The sequence below is a fragment of the Lithobates pipiens genome, unplaced genomic scaffold (genome assembly GCF_037356315.1).
Source record: "Lithobates pipiens isolate NorthernLeopardFrog02 unplaced genomic scaffold, aLitPip1_a1.2 Scaffold_1, whole genome shotgun sequence".
Classification (NCBI taxonomy): Eukaryota; Metazoa; Chordata; class Amphibia; order Anura; family Ranidae; genus Lithobates; species Lithobates pipiens.
Window position 1 is genome coordinate 10,883,601 of NW_027507685.1, and position 20,214 is coordinate 10,903,814.

At 39.9% G+C, this 20,214-nt stretch overlaps 1 protein-coding gene across 5 annotated transcripts in view; it reads right to left on the minus strand.

Annotated features, from left to right (window-relative positions):
* TENM1 (teneurin transmembrane protein 1) overlaps positions 1–20,214 on the minus strand; it is a 912,904-nt gene that overhangs the window by 231,988 nt on the left and 660,702 nt on the right. For all 5 annotated transcript variants that reach the window (XM_077478732.1, XM_077478724.1, XM_077478714.1 and 2 more), the window contains one exon: positions 5,145–5,288. In XM_077478732.1, coding sequence (XP_077334858.1) covers positions 5,145–5,288 — 144 coding nt within the window. The remainder of the gene's footprint in view (positions 1–5,144; positions 5,289–20,214) is intronic.

Here is a 20,214-nt window from a genome sequence, read left to right on the forward strand (position 1 = left end):
CTACTGATTATGCAATGTTATAGCTGGCATCACTGCCCAATTATGAGTGAGGTCTTGAGAGCTCAGGGCTAGGCATGGATTTCCTAGGTGAAAGATTTGGCTAATGGTAGCTTCTATTACCTGCTATAAAATGTAGGTGACTGGTTTATACCATTACACATTTTCTTTCAATCAGACAAGTTTTAACATTTTTTTCCCCAAAAAGGGCTAGATTAAAAGCAAACTATAGGTTTCAGAAACATGCCCAGATATTTCTAGAGTTTATAATCTTCAACAAACGAGGCAGTAAAATTATCTAAAGAGTAAATATGTTATTTGAAACTTAGCCTATAAAGTGAAAGAGCAAAACAGCTTTGCTGGGAGTAAAGCAAGCATCGGGACATAACATTTTTAGGTGCCAATTAAAATACAGGTGATTAGTAATAAATTATGTATACCAAGCACAGTGAACCTGTTACCAGCTTATGAATCTATACAGTTGCCATCAGTGATATGAGCACGGTATTAAAAGTGAAATAACACATACCGGTACACTAAAAGATAGCTATCATTTCATCAAAATGTACTATATGTTCTCTTTTAAACTATGCTATGGCACAACTCCAAAGTCGAAACATGTACTTTTGGGGGCAGACTGTTGAAGGTCAAATCTTTAAAAATTCTGAATATATTATATTAATAACAATTTATAACAGGCACTGCAGCTGATAATATGACACTAAGTTATAATATTACTTTAAGACAGCCTTTTAACAGTGGAAAAATAGTCCTTACATGCAGTGGAGAAAGGTGACTGTATAGTACACTTGACTGTGACCTAATCAAATAGCTGCAATACTTAACTATAAAATCTCTTCTTTTAGAGAGCTTCATTAAATATCAACTTGACATCTTTTTGAAAAAACATTTTATGGGTTTAGAAAAAAAAAAAAAGTCCAGCTGAGAATGAACATAACTCATGAAATTATGGAAGCTAGCTATACTTTAGAGAATTTGATGCATTTAAAAATAGCGAAAAGGGCATTTTAGTGTCTTTGCAGGAAACCTTTATAAAGAGAGCATAGGATATTCTTAAAGTGGAATTAACCCCATTGATTTACTTGTTTCCCAAAACAGTTACATTAAAGGCATGCCGTGAATCAGAGGTGTAACTAGAACCTTCAGGGCCCCGTTGCAAGAAAACATGAAGGGCTCCTCTGGCACCCTGACTGTCTTGCGATCCCCTGTTAGTTCCGCCACTGGTGTCAGTGGTTTTTTATTTTTATTGTTTTTATTTTTTTACCATTATTTCTTTTTTTTTTCATCAGTCCCTTTCTCTGCAGCCTCAGCCTTCACAGAATGAATGAACAGGAATAGCTCTGTACAGAGCTTTCCGTTCATTCATAAACTGTTCGGTACAGATCACTGACTCTATTCATTATAATATAAGAATATTAGTATATATTAGAATATTAATAGAATAACCAGTCATTATAACATCTAATTATTTGTTTTATTTTTCTTTCCCCTATTTCGCAGGTTGATCCTCGGGACTGCCTGGCACACCAAGCCGCCTGGATGTCCAATCCATGGAGGCTCCCGGAGGTTACAGATGTTTTCTCTTCCTCGTCTGTCCTCCATCTAGCCACTCCGATGGACATGCGCTGTCCGCTGGTGAGGCTTCCTGTGTCGGTGGACTGGGTGCGCGTGACGTCGTTCCGACATACAAGCTCTTCGCGCAGTCCAGGGGGCCTTTATGGATTATCCCACATCCTCCTCTATCCACCAGCTGTTCGCAATCAGTTGCGCCAGCTGATTGGAGAGAGAGGGACAGTTAAACATCACAGGCACACCCTACATCCACCAGTAACTTGCTGGATGTCTGAACGTGCAGCTGGCTTGTTAAAGAACTTAATATCTAAGGTAAAATATGCTTTCACATTATCTTTGATTTGTCCGTATTCGGCAGTATTTGTCAGTATTTATACTCTCCCTCATTCCTAAATATTACTTCTCTTTTTAAGTAAGCCCATGATTAAATATAATTTACCGTGGAAAAAGCCAAAAATGAACTATTCACAATATACGTGTACCCTATATATTTACATAGGATTTTAATCCAACTCTGGACTCATATATATATTTATTATACATCTAATTAATACCTTTGGCTATATTGAAATCACTTTTAAATACTACTTTACTGAAATACATATATATATATATATATATATATATATATATATATATATATATATATATTACATCTAAATATAAGCCATTTCTATACAGCTATATATATATATACCGGTGTATATATATATATATATATATATATATATATATATATATATATATATATATATATATATATATATATATATATATATATATATATATATATATATATATATATAATTTCCCCATATATTTGACTACATATATCATTTTAATATTGGATTATCTGTTTGATATTCCCAATGAATACATCATTGGTATATATTCTGCAGTTACTGTCGCTTCCTCTATTTGCTGCAGCTTCCCCCGCTTTGGCTATGTGCATTGGTCACATCCGGGTACACCATGTTTATTAGATTGAGGAAATATATTCTTTATATAAAAAATAAAATGTTTATATCAATATACCCCCGTTCCCATTTGGGGTTGCATTTTGAACTGTTTTTATTACAGGGTTTTCCGCTTGGGCCCCAGTATATCCCGTTGGCCATTTTTCTGCTGTGGAATGAGAGAGGAGCTTTTTAGCCTCTTTCCCTGGGGATTTTTTTTTACAACATTTTAGTCTATTAGAGACTGGCTTTAATGCCCAGATGCTTTAAATAGTGATAGTAAGTAAATAGTAATAGTGAATCCACAGACACAGCTCTTACTGCTATATCTTTTCTCTTGTTTTTAAAAGTTACATGATGGAATGTTGATAATTCTTCTTGCTATCAAGTACTATGTAAGTGTACGAGTTAAACTTTTTATACAAATTGTTTACTTTTAAATCTTTATTATTAGAAATTTATTGTTCTTTAACTATGTTATAGATACATTTTCCTCTTCATACACCCCTGAAGAAGGAGAAAGACTGTACTCCGAAACACGTTGGGTGCAAAGAGGATTTCATATGTGTTTATAAATATGGTGACAACATCATAATGCTTTTGTGCCTTTAAAGTCCATTTTTGGGGATAATTTATTTTTGTTTTTGGACTCTATTCATTAAGACAAGGAAGGGGTTGGTAAATTACACATTTACCAGCCCCTTCCCTGCTCTCCATCTGTGGGATGAAGGAAGCACACAGGGGCCTGGGGCAGCAGAACAGGGATAAGGGGGGCAGCATGTGCGTCATGTGGAGGAACCGATGCCCTCCATTTCCCTCCTCCAGCTGCTGAATGTCTGTGGGAGCGAGAGGGTGGGTATTCAGTGGCTTTGTGGAGAGATCGGTTCCTCTACATGCTGCCACCCCCATTGTCCTCCTATCCATGCATACAGCGGGGCTCCCTGGAGGATGGGGCTGGGTCACAATGGCGACCCCTGTAGGTACACCCTTGCCATGAATGATAACAGTCACAATTACTTGTGCTCTCAGCTGACCTGTCAAGGCATCAAATGGCTGGTATCATAACTGATCACACAAGAAGCACCATGGTAACTGCAGATCAAACGGAGACTAAGCCGCATTCTTGGCTGTGAAGGATGGGAGGGTTTAGTTCCACTTTAAAAGAAACCACACCTGTTTTTTTGTTTTGGGTGGCTATTTGTTGGTTAAGTCACCCCCTTCCTTTTTATAATGCAATAGTGAACTTTTCTGATGGTAATTTGTGTCTCTACATCTTCCCATGGGTGCTAATACAGCAGCTGGAATCCTCAATACATCTTTTATTTGATAATATGGAGTAATTTACTAAAACTGGAGAATGCAAAATCTGGTGCAGCTCTGCACAGAAACCAATTAGCTTTCAGTTTTTTTTTTTTTTTGTAGAGGCTTAAAGTGTTACTAAACCCAGTACCCTGCATTCACTATATCCGGTCTCCCACAGTACACAGAACATGGAAATCATTTTAGTAAATATAAACTGCTAAATACGTTTTCTCATCAGCAGTTTGTAGCAGTAATCTAGTGACTTCCTTCAGTGTCTGGTTAAAGATTGTAGGAGGAGTTTTCATTCTACTCTGACTATCCTATGAGGCTGTAGGACCCCTGACCCTCTGTCTGAACAGTGTGCTCATCACATGTATCCTCTCAAGAAAAAAAAAATTCTCCAGCAATACACACAAAACCGAGCATGTGCAGAGTGACTCCAAAGGCTCTGCTCTATCAGCAGATGGATTAGGGACAGTGGAAGAAGGGGAGCATCAAAGAAGACAGCCTTTTTACACAATGCGGAGGTTTAAGCCCTTAGATTCCACAATGAATATAACAAGCATGTTTTACTGCATATACAGACTGATTTTACTGTTGTGGGTTTAGTATCACTTTAAATGAACATTTAAATGAACACGCACTCTACAGTTTTAGTAAATCAACCCCTATGACTAAGAAATCTATTATATGGCTTTGTAAAAGTCATGTCATTGGACTTGGAAGGAAGCGGATCTCTTGATAGTGATAACTCAGGGATAAGTTCCTGAGAAATACAGTAAGTCACTTTAAGATTCTATTTGCCAACTGCAACCAAAAAATAATAATAGCTTTGGATGTCCTTTAAAATAAAGTGTTAGTCAATATTGGTTCTTTTGTGTATTGTGTGGCTGCTGGTGGTTTGAGCCTTTCCTTGCCTTCATTTTTCTCTTGGGTTCAGAGCTGGAAGACATCTGCGGAGACAGCGTCTGGTATGTGAAGTGCGTGTTTTTAACATATGTTTGCAAAAGTTTGTAACTGAGACCTTTTTTTTTAAATTCACTTTTTAAATTTAGGTCAGCTTAGCTGACTGGTAAAATAGAGAATTTATAGTAGATTTTTCTCTTTTCTTTTTATGTGAAATGCCACTTCCAAGTGCACATTTAGTGAGGTCTATTTGGCAGGTGTGACTGTCCTACAGGGCTAGTTGGACAGAATTATACATTGTTTAGCAGACACAACAGTTTGCATATATTCGTTTCAACTGTGTATTAATCTGTTTGCCAGAAGTTCGGTTTTAATGCAGTAAGTACTCACCGTTCTGAGGATTTAAAATATGATGTTTATTAAAGGTCCAACCTCCCAGGTTTGAAGCATCCATCTCAAAGCCTTGCAAGATGACTGTCCTCTTTTCCCATAGCACAAGATTTGGGCAAGACTCATACTCATATCCAACAGATACTTCATAAAAAAAAAAAAGAAATAACAGTTTAAATCCATGTCCTTCTTTTAACGCATGTTCATATACCAAACAATATGATCTAGTTTACAGGTAACTTAATCATTCTCAAATCAGACCTGATGACTCCAGTGTTTGTTTATTAGACATATAAATCATTGATGTTTGTATGTCCTTATGAAGAATTTGAAACATTTTTCTTCTTTTCAGCCAGCAGACATGTTATCTCCAAATGAAAAAGCAACCAAGTGAAATTGCATCTATTACGGTTTGCCTAAAGCACAGAGAAGTCATATTTCAGCTCAGAGAATGCTGAAAGCACAAAGTAACTAGGGGGCAGATTATTCCTCACAATTACAGAGCACACTTACAGTCCTATTTGGAAATCTAGAACAGACCAATAGCCATTAAATGATCATCTTCCTTGTCGGGGAAGATGCAATGGATAGCTTTTCTGGAAAGTGTTGCAGATCTTCTATTTGGTCTTTTTTTTTTTTAGACTTTTTTTTATAGGTTTACCTAAAACACTTTATTCTTTGTATATAAATAATTTCAGACTAAACTTATTATACAGAACGTGTGAATAATATAATTCTATTAAAGCAAATATGTAAGTATTTAAAAGTGCACTCTGAAAGGTGTACCTATTACATGAGAGTTTAAATACTTATCTCTACCTGTTCCCACACTGTCGACAGCTGCTTCGCTCAAGTGAAATTCCAGGAAACAAACACTTCAGGGTCCTTAACAGCTCTCAGTGGCTTATCACACCAACCTCTACGTCACTACAGGATGCCTTAGCCCTTGTACACACGGTTGGAGATTCCGACAACCAAATCCGTCGGAGTAATTCCGACGGATTAATTCCGGAAGAGGTCTGGAAGTGATGTTGCATACACACGGTCGGACTAAGTTGTCGGAAAATCCGATTGTACATAACGTGATGACGTTATTTCGTTACAACGGGACTACGTTCAGGCTAGTAGCCAATAGCTTTGGCCTAGGAATTTGATCTGAGCATGCGTGGCACTTTGTCCGTCGGAGTAGGCTACACATGATAGGAGTATGTCCAATAGGAGCATTTTGTCGGAAAATTTTACCGGCAAGTTGGAAAAGTTGGTCCGTTGGATATTCCGACGGAAACAGACCACACACAGTCGGAATATCCGACAAAACGGTCCTATAGGAAACATTCTGACGGAATCTCCCACCGTGTGTACAAGGGCTTAGTGATGTGAAGGTCAGCAGGTGTAATCACGGAGCACTATGGAGGACCCAGAAGAATCCTGGAAGTTTGTTTTTACCAGAACACTTCAGCACAGGGTTGCTCCAAACAACTAAAATTCATGAATAAAACCATACTACACAGGTACGACAAGCAGTCCAGTTTCAACAGAAACTACAAGCATTGAGTAGAGCACCCAATCCTCCCCAACACATTAAAAATGTTCAAAGAAAGGGTCTAATTTTTTTTAACAGAATTATTTGTAGAGCTAGTGATGCCATTACTGAGTCTTTCCTGATGGTCTTTGCTAGATATGTGCAATTTGGTTTAGTCCGAATCTAAATTCAGACACATTTTTGGTTATTCGGATTTTTCATTTAGTTTCCTTTATTAATTTTCTAATGAATTCCACATTTTTAGAACAATTCAAATTCAAATCAGTTGAACATTTACTGACCGATCCAAATTCTGTGTGAAGAAAAGCTGATTGCTAAGGAGCAGGCTGGCCGCCACATCCCTAACAACCAATGGCTCCTCAGTTGTCACCGGGTTCCCCCACTGATAGCTGAATGTAAACAAAAGAATGCTACCAATGAAAAATAAAGGAGAAAAACAGTGTGCCCATCCATACCATGCCCTTTGAGTCTGATTTTGATTTTAAGGGGAAGCTCACACCAAAAAAATGGAATGGGGTCCATCCAAAAATTAATACCAGACCCTTATCAAAACATGCAGCCTGGCAGGTCAGGAAAGGAGGGGGTTGAGCGAGTGCTTCCCCCTCCTGAACCATACTAGGCCACATGTCCTCAACATGGGGGGTGCTTTGAGGTAGGGAGGGCTCCCCCCAAAGCACCTTGTCCCCATGTTGATGAGGACAAGCACCTCTTCCCCACAACCCTGGCCGGTAGTTATCAGGGTCTACGGGCGGGGGGCTTATTGGAATCTCAGAAGATCCTGTTCCCCATGTGAATGAGTAGAGGTACATTGTATTCACCCAAAAAAGAGACAGTTTTTGAAAATTCCTTTATTAAAAATAACATCGCCCCCAAAGTAAATCCAGTGTCAATCATGATGAACGCCACTACCAAAAAAATAAAGAAAAGAGGCCTGCACCCAACGAAGGCTCCCACTGTCTGACAGCTCCGACATCTGACAGTTCTTAAATAACTAAGGGACAGGGCCCTGATGACGTTGCCCGGTGACCCTGCCCTTTGTGATGTCATTGGCCCGCATGCCCCGGTTGATGACATCACAAGGGGGCATGGCCATTGTGTGCCCCGCATAGTTAATTAAGAACTGTCAGAACTGTCAGGACAGTGGGCGCCTTCATTAGGTGCGGACCTCTTTTTTTTTTATATCAGGTCAGCGGTGACAGCGGTGTTCATCACAACACTGAATTTACTTTTTTTTCAATAAAGAAGTTGGCAAAATAATAATAATAAAAAAGTGGTGTGGGGTTCTAGTTAAAATTCATACCAGACCTAAAGGACCTGGTATGGATAGGGGGTAGACTCCACACTGTTTTTTCTCCTTAATTTTTCATTTTCTGGCATTTGTGTGTTGACAGTCAGCTGTTAGTGGGGAAGGTGTGTTAAGAATGTGGCGGTCGCATTCCCAGCCTGCTCCTTAACAACCAGTTATTCTTCACACAGAATTTGGGTCGGTCGATAAATTTGTGACCAATTTGAATTGTTCTGAAAATTTGGAATTTGTTAGAAAATGAACAAACTAAACAAAACTAAACAAATTACGAAACTAGTCCATAAAACAAAATTAGTAACATAACAAATTTATCCGAAACTAAACAAATTTTTGTATTCTACACATGTCTAGTATTTGCTTTACAGAAAGATTCTCTTTGATGGGAGTCTCCGAATAGGTGTTCCTGTAATTTTTCCTCTGCCTCAGACTTTTTTTGCAAGAGTCCTCCCAAACAGTGAGAAGGCTTTTTTAGAATGTATATGGCAATTTTATATGACTTGGTTGGTGGGATTGTGGGCAGCTTCATAGGCTTTGACAGAGGAGGATAGAAATGCCACGCCTTTGCTTCAGCATCAGTGTGGTAAGTTCTTGGCTTCCTCCCAAAAAATTTAAAGTCAGCATTTCCAAATACTGTGGCTGCTGACTTTTAATATTAGGGCACGTACCTGTCAAGGAATGCAGCGGTGTCCTCACCCTAGACAAATTTTCAATTGGCTATCGGGTGCTGGTGCACCACCTTGACTAAGGGAAACCAGCAATGAAGTCTTGCGGCTTCTCAGCCGGTCTCCTACTGCCCAAAGCACGCTGTACTTTGTGAATGCGGCTGTGGGGGAACAAGGGGGTGCTGAACGTCTGGCTTAGTTTGCCTTTGCAAACTGAGCCAGAAGTGGAACTTGATCGTTCATGCCCAAAATAGCCCCAAATAGACGCAAGGAAAAATGTTTGACAGCAAAGAAAACAAATGTTGAGAGAGGTGGGCAAATAACAGCAGGGATAGCGTGATAGACACTAAAGCTAGTATGGTGGAGTTCTTGCCTGTTACCTTTCACCCTCCCATCTGGCTATTAAGTGGGAAAGACCTCCTTACTAACTAATAAGGAGTTATGGGCAATTGGTGCAGAAAGACTAGACCTTACCCTTCCAAGCTCTTATTGCTACATACCTAGGAAAACACTGTTCTTAATAAATGCTGAAGCTACCCGGAGGCAATTGTCTATGTTAATGTGCTTGATAATGTTACTTTATCCTAATATGATACATTGTAGGATTTTATTATTATTAGGGCCTTTTAAAACAGATGCGCTTAAAAACGAGGTATGCACAACACCTGCAATGCATTGGTGCAAAGATTTGCATAAGATTTAAAGAAATACATTTTTTCATGAATTTTTGTTCCGCTTTTTAAACACCAAAAATGCATCAAAAACTGATCAAAGGTGAAAGGGCCCCTAAAGATGAAAATCAAATGCAATTAATATAGAAGAGATTCACTATATTTATGGTTTATTTTCAATGTGTCCACCTGTGTACATCATTTATTTATGAACTTTCACAAACTCATTCAATAAGGCAAAAATTAAACTGCAATAGTCCACAGTAGCCAGTCATCACTTACCATTTCCCTGATTTGATTTCAATACAAAGAAATCCAGTTGCTATAGGTTACTGCACTTTGTTCTTTCTCTCTGCACTGCTTTAGTGCATTAGCCTGTAAAAGTAGTTGTATTAAGAAAAGCTTTTAAAGCTTTTCGCGCTGATATGAGCCATAAACATTTTGTTGGAATACTCAGGAGGTGGCAGAAAACAGTCTCAAAATGAAGTCTGACTCTTCTCTAGCAGAAAAGGCAGCCAAATTGAATTAACTTGAAAAAAAAGTCATTGATTCTGTCCATGGCTTTTTTCCAAATCCTCTATTAATAACTTGAATACCGTTCATTTTCAGATTTCATAACCCATCAATTCATTTTGTGGTGTAGAAGAATAGCGATTAAGCATTAATCTAAAGAGAACAGGCGCCTTCTGTGCTTTTCCAATCATACACTGTGTCCAAGACGTTGTCCACCAGACAGTTATGCAAGTTGTATTGCCCAGTAAAATTATTTTCATAGCAGCTGTCAAGGTCCAGCATGCCTTTCATCTAACTTGTTCTAATGGAAGTAATGTATGTGCTTATTGACCAGCTAGAGAGAATGCACATTGTACATAAGTGACTGTACATAAGGATTTTTACTTCACTGTGAAACCCTTTTCTTGGAGTTCAATACTAGACACAATTTCCTTTAAGTCTTGACCATGGGATTATGAGCCCGCCAGCTTCAGGTGAGGACACTGGCAAACAATATTGTCAGGATAGCCCTTAAAACCCCTCTCACGCCTAACAATTCTACACTTTTTAGCAAGAAAACAGAGGAAAGTGCCAAGACAAAAGGGAATGTGCCCTGTACTGTACACCAAGAAAGGTAGAAAGGTATTCTAGTGGTGTGTGTGTGTTGTGTGTGTGTATATATATATATATATATATTTATTTAAACCAATAGCCTAAGAACCATCAATTAGATGAGAAAATACCCCAAGAACATGTGATTTTGCCCAATTCTCAAAACAGTTGGTTAATTCACATATAATTGCATGTTCACTAGAGTCAAAATAGAATCAAATCTTAACCACTTGCAAACCGCGCTATAGCTATCTGGGTAAAGGACCACTCACAGTGGCCCTTTACCATGTGATCAGCTGTGTCTAATTACAGCTGATCACAATGTAAACACACTTGCCGGTTATCGGCATTCCCCTTTGTGACGGGAGGGCACATGGAACCCAGAATCCCTTGGAAAGGTTGGGAAACCCATGTTTCAGCTCCCCATATAACTCTTATGTCTAAGTCACCCTGTGCCATCCTGGTACAGGGTGAGTGAGAAAATATATCTTGGATTACTTAAAATGTAAGTAAGTAATAATTATCCACAGTATCTCCCAGGATATATGTAAAGACTATTCTTAGGTCGTTAATTCTGAACAATACACAATCCTTGAAAGAGCTGATTACACTGACCTCCGGGGACGGACTGTCTGGTCACCTAGGCTGCCTTAAGTGCTGGGGTAATTAACATGTTAATTATGTAATTGTCTTTTAAGTCGTTGCTATAGGGGAGGGGGGATTATCCATGAGCAGCCCTACCTCGTTATCTACCCCTTGTGTAAAATGTGTATAAAAGGCTGTATTATGTCCAATAAAGGATTCAAGATTCTCCAAGCTATTTTCGGCTAGACTTGTATTCAATGCAGCTATGAGAATATATCTCTCTGATCGTCAGATTGGAGGAAGCGGGATATACTGACGGAAGCACTCAATCGGAGTGTGGGATCGGATCTGTCACACCCTTCTCACACGCTGTCACAGCATGAGGAGAGGAGAGCCGGAAACTGGCAAGTGTCTAAGGGGACATCCACATTGATAATCAGGGCACTGATCATCAATGTCCTGATTATTAGTGCAGCCAAAATAGTGACAATCAGTGCTGCCAATCGGTGCCCATCAGTGTCACTTATCAATACTTCCTCATCAGTGCCCATTAGTGCTGCCTATCAGTGCCCATCAGTGCCATTTATCATTGTCGCCTATTAGTGCCCATCAATGCCACCTCATCAGTTCCTCCTCATTAGTGCCCATCTGTGCCTCCTCATTAATGCTGCCTCATCAGTGCCCATAGTGCAGCCTCATTAGCGCACATCAGTGAAGGAGAAAAATTACTTGTTTGGAAACGTTTATAACAGTAGCTAAGAAAAACATTTTTTATTGGTATTTTTTCCATTTACTTAGCAAAAAATGAAAAACCCAGTGGTGATTAAATACCCCCAAAATAAAGCTCTATTTGTGTGAAAAACATGATAAACATTTCATATGAAAACAGTGTTGTACGACTGCGCAATTGTCATTCAAAGTGCAACAGCGCTGAAAATTGGCCTGGACAGGAAGGGGGTGAAAGTGCCCAGTAGGTAAGTGGTTAAAAAAAAACTTCTCCCCCTCAAAGAAAATATGTATTTAGTCCAAGTTAAATAAAAATGTTCAATAAATAAAAGTAGTGGTTTAAAGCTGCCGCTATCTCACACATCAGTAGTATAAAATATTATTATTATAAAATATTATATTATAAATAATATATTAAATAAATATAATATAAATTATATATATATATATATATATATATATATATATATATATATATGTATATATATATATATGTATATATATATATGTATATATATATATATGTATATATATATATATGTATATATATATATATATATATATATATATATATATATATATATATATATATATATATATACTTACTAAAGCTGGAAAGTGCTGAAAAATTTAGTATTTGGCATATACCGTATATACTCGAGTATAAGCCGAGATTTTCAGCCTCTTTTTTGAGGCTGAAAGTGCCCCCCTCGGCTTATACTCGAGTCATCGCTGTCTGCCCGCTCGATCAGCGTGTCGAGCAGACAGACAGCGGCCATTCTGATTCAAAAGCCGCGCCTCCGGCTCCCCCTTCGCCTGTGATAGGCGGAACACTGAATTTCCCAGCAGCCTGTGTTCCGCCTATCACGGACTTCGTATCATCCTCGTACTACGGACGAGGATGATACGACGTCTGTGATAGGCGGAACACAGGCTGCTGGGAAATTCAGTGTTCCGCCTATCACAGGCGAAGGCGGCGGCGCAGCTTTTGAATTTTACAATGGCCGCCGACGAACGAAGAGGGCACGGGACGGAGGCAAGGCACAGGACGGCACGGCACGGGACGGGACGGGACGGGACCGGAGGCAAGGCATGGCGGCGAGGCACGGCGGCGAGGCACGGCGGCGAGGCACGGCGGCGAGGCACGGAGGCAAGGAGGCTCGGCACGGGACGGAGGCTCGGGACAAAGGCTCAGGACACAGGTAGGCTGGACACACACACACACACACACACACACACACACACACACACACACACACACACACACACACACACACGGATACACACACACACAGGGATGGATGGATGGATGGAGACACACACACACAGGGATGGATGGACGGACACACAGGGATGGACGGACACACAGGGATGGACGGACACACAGGGATGGACGGACACACACACAGGGATGGACAGGCATGTCTTACCCTCGGCTTATACACGAGTCAATAAGTTTGCCAGTTTTTTTGGGGGTAAATTGGGGGCCTCGGCTTATATTCGGGTCGGCCTATACTCGAGTATATACGGTAATCGCTGTTTTTGCCTAGCACAGATATAATCTGTAATATATAATATATATATATATGATTCATATTTTTTTAACTAGGCCTATTAATTAGCGTGTGTGTGCTTTTTAATTATGCCAAATAATTATAATATATTTTATATGTATAGTAAAGGCTGTTTATTTTAGGAAAGTTAATGGTCACAAAGTAAAGACGATTACTTAATCATTTACAAGAGGAATAAAAAAAAGGAGGATTTTCTAGCATCTAATTGGATAATTGACCTAAACTCAGTTACGTAGTTTTAGCGTATTCACAGCAAATAGTCCCTATCTCTTTAGTAAATAAACCCCAGTGATATGGAAAATGCTGAAACCAGCAAATACTGAAACCAGCAAATGCATCCCTATATTTCACTCTGTGTAGGCTTCCTTTGAGGTTTCAGTAAACCATGCAAGTTAATGAGTCTGATAATTCTGTAGACATAACATACTTAATAAAAATATACAGATCAAGCAGCCATTCCTTTCTGAATTGCACATCATGTTGACAAGTAATATAATTAAAGCTAAAATTATTCTTAAACAGAAGTCTTCATGAATATATTAGAAGATAGCTATGCTTTAACTGAACATATTCTACCTTCAGAAGTTGCTCATTACAGAAACTTAAAATAGGATAAATGATTAAACGAATTTGTAATTAAGGTGGGCAATAAATCTGCCAGGTCCAGATTTTACATATGACAAAGTGCAAGTATAATGACGAATATTCCTGGTAAGCTGTCTCTTATAAATAGCTGTGTAACAGCCTTCATGTCAGGAGGAAGATGCTAAAGGAACAGAATTGTAAATAAAGGAAACTGATAGAGGGCTGGGGGTCATGTGAAGCGCAAGGCCTTCCAGAAATAGAAGCATGCCTCCCAATCACGGTCAGATTTCCTCACACGACTGCTAAAAGACAAGTCTTGTAGCATTCAGTGCCAACAAGCCTGCCTTTATCATTTTTTCATTTTATGTGGGTTATAATAAAACTCAAGTTGTGTGATTTTTTTATTTTTTATTTATTTAGGACCTGTTCTCGCTTGGCTATTATTCTGCAATGTAATGTGTTTTCAGTAAAAAAAAAGTTTTCATTATTATTGCATTTTGCGTTGTAAAGTAATTTTTGATATGGCTTTCAAATTTTACAGTCTTGCCCTTCCATATGTTTAACATTGTATTAGAAACAGTGATTGTAATTAGCCCCTGGAGTGAGCAAACACTTAATTTGCAATCACCGTGGCTCCCATCTTAAAGGATATATAAGCCCTTGTACGCACGGTCGGACATTCCGATGGAAAATGTCCGATCGGACCCTTTTGTCGGATAATCCGACTGTGTGTGGGCTCCATCGGACTGTTTCCGTCACAATATCCGACCGACAAAGTTTTAGAGCTGGGCTATAAAATTTTCCGACAACATGGTCCAATGGGACTTTGTCCGATCGTTTGTAGAGAATTCCGATCGGACCAAGTGCCACGCATGCTCAGATCAAATTCCTAGACCAAAGCTATTGGATACTAGCCTGAACGTAGTCCCGTTGTAATGAAAAAACGTCATCACGTTCTGAACGATCGGATTTTCCGACAACTTTGTCCGACCGTGTGTATGCAACACCAGTTTCGGACAAAATCCGTCGGACAAAATCCGACGGATTTGGTTGTCGGAATGTCCGACCGTGTGTACAAGGGCTAAAGGTTAGTTTAAAAAAACAAACAAAAAAAAAACCCAAACATGTCATACTTACCTCCTCTCTGCAGTTGGTTTTGCACAGTGTCGCCGATTCACAGTCCCGTGTCCTGCTGCCTCAGGAAATAGACAGCAGCACTCAGCTCCGCCCACGACTCCTGCATCATTGGATTTCATTGACAGCAGTGGGAGCCAATGGCTGCGCTACTATTATTCTATCCAATCAGGACCCAAGACACCGGTTGGAGCTGTTGTGCTTGTCCCTATCCCTGGAAAGACTAGGTTCAGTTAAGTAAAAGGGGGGCTCTAGGGGGCAGCTGCATCACAGAAGGTTTGTCACCTTAATGCATAGAATGCATTAGGGAGAAAAAACTAGAGGATTTACAACCCCTTTAAAGTTGATGTAAACCCTTACGTCTAGCCAGGGAAGTGACTAACCTCAGGTGATACAAAGAGACTAAACAATTCCTCCTACATACCTTGTACCTGTTTATTTGAAGTCTTCTCTTCTCTACAACTATTCAAAGTCCAGAATTTATAAAGCTGGTGTGAGCTGTCAGAAATCAGGGGGCAGAGAGCTGAAATTATACTCTGCAGAGCTCAGTGAGATCTGATTGGAGGGAAGAGACACACCCCCTTCACATAGCACACAAAAACAGAGACAAGGCTTTCAATCAGCTGCAGCTCTCTCCCCTGTCATATTTTTTTTCTTGGTGTCAGGAAAAACATGGCATTAATGACTCATGCTGATAGCAGAGGAAGAAAGCAGCAGACAGAAATTACACTTAGTGCTTTTACTTAAGACAAGCACATGCTATAAAAGGATTTGCTTTGTTCATTTTTCATGTCATAAGCCGCGTACACACGGGCGGACTGTATGGCCTACTTAGTCCGTCGAAACACATTTCAGCGGACAGTCCGCTCGTGTGTGGGCTTCAGCGGACTTTTTCAGCGTGCAGTCTGGCGTACTAAGTATTTCGGAATTTCCGTAATACTGTCCGTCATACTTTGGTTTCAGCGGACAATCCGCTCGTGAGTAGGCTAGTTCGACGGACTAAGAATGGTGCATGCTCAGAAAGGATTTACATGGCGGAAGGTTGCATTGCTGTGTATTGGACTTCCTATTTCTAGTCCCGTCGTACGTGCTGTACACATCATCGCGCAAGCTTTCGACGGACTGTTTGTGCATCCGTGTGTGGTCAAGTCCGTTCATTCGAAAGTATGACGGACTGTCCGTCGGATTGTATGACGGACTAAGTAGGCCATACAATCTGCCCGTGTGTACGCGGCTTAAGGTTTACAACCACTTTAAAATGATTGTAAAGCCTCTTTTTTTTCTATTAAAATAACAAACATGTCATACTTACCTGTTCTGTGCAGTGGTTTTGCACAGTTCAGCCCAGATCCTCCTTTTCTCAGGTCCATGGCTGGAGCTCTTGGCTCCTCCTTGTTGTGTGGGCACCCCAGCCTCACTGCAGCTCAGTCTATCCATTCAGACATGGAGCTGCGGTTTGGCCCCGCCCCCTCTCTTTCAAGGCACTTGTGGACATTGCTGGATAGAGAGGGGGCTCAGGTAAGTATTGGGAGGGGGGGCTGAGGGGGGTTGCTGCACACCGAAGGTTTTTTATCTTAATGCATATAATGCATTAAGATAAAAAAACTTCTGCCTTTGCAACCACTTTAACTGCTGAAATATCAGCAATACAGGGAGTGAACTGTTTTCAAGTCAGTCAACTTATAGAGGCGGATTTACCAAAGCAAATAAACAAGCACAAGCATAAATCCTTAGTACCTAGAGAGACCTATGTTTTTGGCACCCAATAGTTTCAACTGTGACAATACTATTGATCCTGCAAACTTTTGCTGTGAACCCTACTGGTCTCAAGAAGTGAATCTTATTGTTCATTTATGGCCATTTGTAGGGCTAATAATCCCTACACCATAAAATGAATAACAATTTAAAAAAAGTAGCTCTCCCTACATTGGACTGTCAGCTCTTCTGAAGAGTTCCAGCACATTCTGAAACTTGCGCTGCTGTGAGCCCACCCTTCTATAGAAAGGGGGATAGGTTATACATTCCTAAAAATAATTGACTCTTGTGACTCAGCTGACCAGGGAAAATGCTATGCGCTGCATTGTAGTTTGTTCCTTATTTCTGGTGATGAACCTGCAAACTTTATGTCGAAAAGTTCATGATTTGCAAACTTTGGAAATACCAGGAATTTACTGTGAATCTTAAAGTGGATGTAAACCGATTCATGAAATTTGAGCTGGGCACTGGACACATATATCTGTAGTGTTTTGATATCTCTCTCCAAAGCACTATGTCCCGTAGCTGTCTCCTGCTCTGTTCTTCTGTTATCAGCATGATAACTTTTGATACGTTCTCTGAGACGGGAGCCTAAAGTCTGTGTTGTGTCGGAGAGGTTGGTATAAATAGATTAGCAGTCAGCTCAGAACAGAGTATGCACATTCCTTTCTACCTTTGCCAATGACAAGAGGGGGTGTGTGCCTTTCCTCCAATCAGCTGTCTTGGCTGTATGCCCAGGCTTAAATGCAGTGCTAACCAGGAAGAGAGAATCTGCTAACACAAAGAGCACTTTCAAAAGTATATATACAGATGAAGACAGCAGATATGGATGTACAACTTATGTAGGGAGATTTGTTTCATCCCTATTTATCATCTGAGGCTGTTCACTTCACTGGGTATAGGAGAAGGTTTTCGTGCATTTTAAAGTGGATGTATACCCGATTCATGAAATTTGACCTGGGTACATATATAGGTAGTGTTTACTTATCTCTCTCCAAAGCCCTATGTGCCATATCTCTATGCTGCTCTGTTCTTCTGTTTTCAGCATGATAACTTCTGACAAGTTCTCTGACACAAGAGCTAAAAGCAGCTGGAAATGTGTGTCAGGGTGGGTGCTATAAATAGATTAGCAGGGAGCTTGTCTATTCACAGCACAGCTCTGCAGGTATATTTGTTCCTCTGCCTATGTGGAGGTGTGTGCCTTTCCTCCAATCCACTGTCACACAGTGTATGCCAAAACTCCACTCCCACAGCTGAAACAGGAAGAAAAAAAAATCTAACACAATGTTTATATTATAAAAATTATATAAAGGTGAAGACGGCAGATATACAAATAAAACTTATGTAGGGAGATTTGTTTCATCCCTGTGTGTCTGAGGCTGTTCACTTCACTGGTTATAGGAGAGGGTTTACATCCACTTTAAGCTCATCTCTAATCTAATAAAATAAAGTATGCTTAAATAGGGGCTAGTGTTCTGTATATAAAGTGTCAGGAAAAACCGACAGTGCAGGGAGTTAAATAACTCACCAGCTTCACCTCTCCATTCAAAACACTAGCATTTGGAATCCTATACACTGGGTTACTTGTGAACTTCTGTACATGTGCAGGAAAGTAATTACCCCGTCGCCGTCCCCATCATCATTCTTCCCAGGATACAGTTATTTTAAGCTTTTTTGCAAAATAGGATTTTTTTTACATTTTCATATATTAATTGGTGTGCTTGCTTTATGTAGTTTTCTTCCTACATGTTATGCGCATTTAAAAATGTTAGCAGCAGTTATATAAATCCCACAATATTGACACTGTGCATTAGAGCATACAATTCATGGTAAGACACATCTACTAGTACAAATTTTTTATGCTGTAGCCTGTATGGCACCTCCAATGTGCCAACATACACGCATATCCTTTGACACATGTATCCAAAAAGATGGTTAAAAAGGGAATACTTTCAATTTAAAGATTCTGACAGATGCTCCAATGGCCAAATCTCTTTTCCTGAGTTCCTAAATTTATGATTCTGACAGATTCACACTCTCACAGCTGGATTTGTATATTTATTATACACTTTGAAGAATGCAGCATAAATACTAAGACCTCCCTGCTTGGCTTCAGAAATGATGCGGTGGAGCTTTGAACTTGGGTTAGATGGTTTTGTTGCTCATCCAGTGGGAGAAATATAAGAATTCAGTTTATGCATTCTTTATCAGTTTTTATGTCTTTAGCTATGAATATAGAAATGTAGGAGTTGGCACTGATGACTTGTTGTACAATGTGCCGGCTCCAGGGCTTTCATCCAAATCCTGGTTCAACTAGTGAGTCATTTTTTAGGGGATAATCATGCAAGAAAGAAGTTCATATTTTTCTAATTAAAAAATGACATACATATTCTAGGGGTCCAAATGACAACCCTACAGCATGTAATTTTCTTTACCGGTTAATTTGAAAGGAAACAGAATTTAAACAAATACCTTACATCTCTTTTTAAACTTGGTAAATGTAATCTTTTAATACAAGTACCTATTTAACACAGGGTTAATCCATACCACTGGATTTAAATAAACATATGCATGTTTTAAATAGAGAGCATAGTAAAAGATGTTTACTTTCAGGTTCTTTCTTTATGAATGTGACCTAAGCTGGCCATGCATGGCTCGAAATTCGGCCGGTTCAGCAGAGACCATTGAAATTTCAATCTGTGTATGGGCACCCTGGTTGTACAGAACTCAATCTATCAATTAACTTCTGTAAAACCATTCTGTCGGGTTTTTACCAAATGATCAGTGCCGTCAGCAACACCGATCATTGTGTTCCGATGATGGGGAAGGCTCCCCGCTGTGAGCACAATAGCACAGCGGGAATAATTCCCCCATTTACATAGAATGTGTGAGTGGGGAATTCAGCATATTTTTTCATTGAACCTGCTGGTTGAATAAAAAGAAAATGTGTAGCCAGCTGCCCACTGGCTATTGAAGTCCCTGATTGCCCCCCAGTCACTCTGCTGCTCGCTGTGAGAAAGAGAGGGCTGAGCGGTAGTGTACCCGCTCTCCTCCTTTTCCTAATCGCCATGTAGGGGGCTGAGTGCTTCCCTTCTCCCTTCCCCCCCTTTCTGGCAACTGTGAATTGGATTCAATCAGGTGCAGGTGTGGAGCAACTGCTAAGGATAATGGGATATGTAGTCCTTAAAGAGGCGCTGCTCAGTACAAGTGAATGGAGGCTAATGGCTGCAGAACTAGAGGCCCAAAATCACCTGTTCACAGAATGTTTTCCCAGGCAAATGAATAGTTTAGGGAGAACAGCGTGGAGATCAAGAGAGTGTAAACCTAGGAGGTCACCAGGCTGACAGGTCTGTGAGGACCAGAATGAGAGAGTGAGCCACAGAGAGAGCCACTGTGTTTTGTAATCTAAGCTGGGGAGACTACAG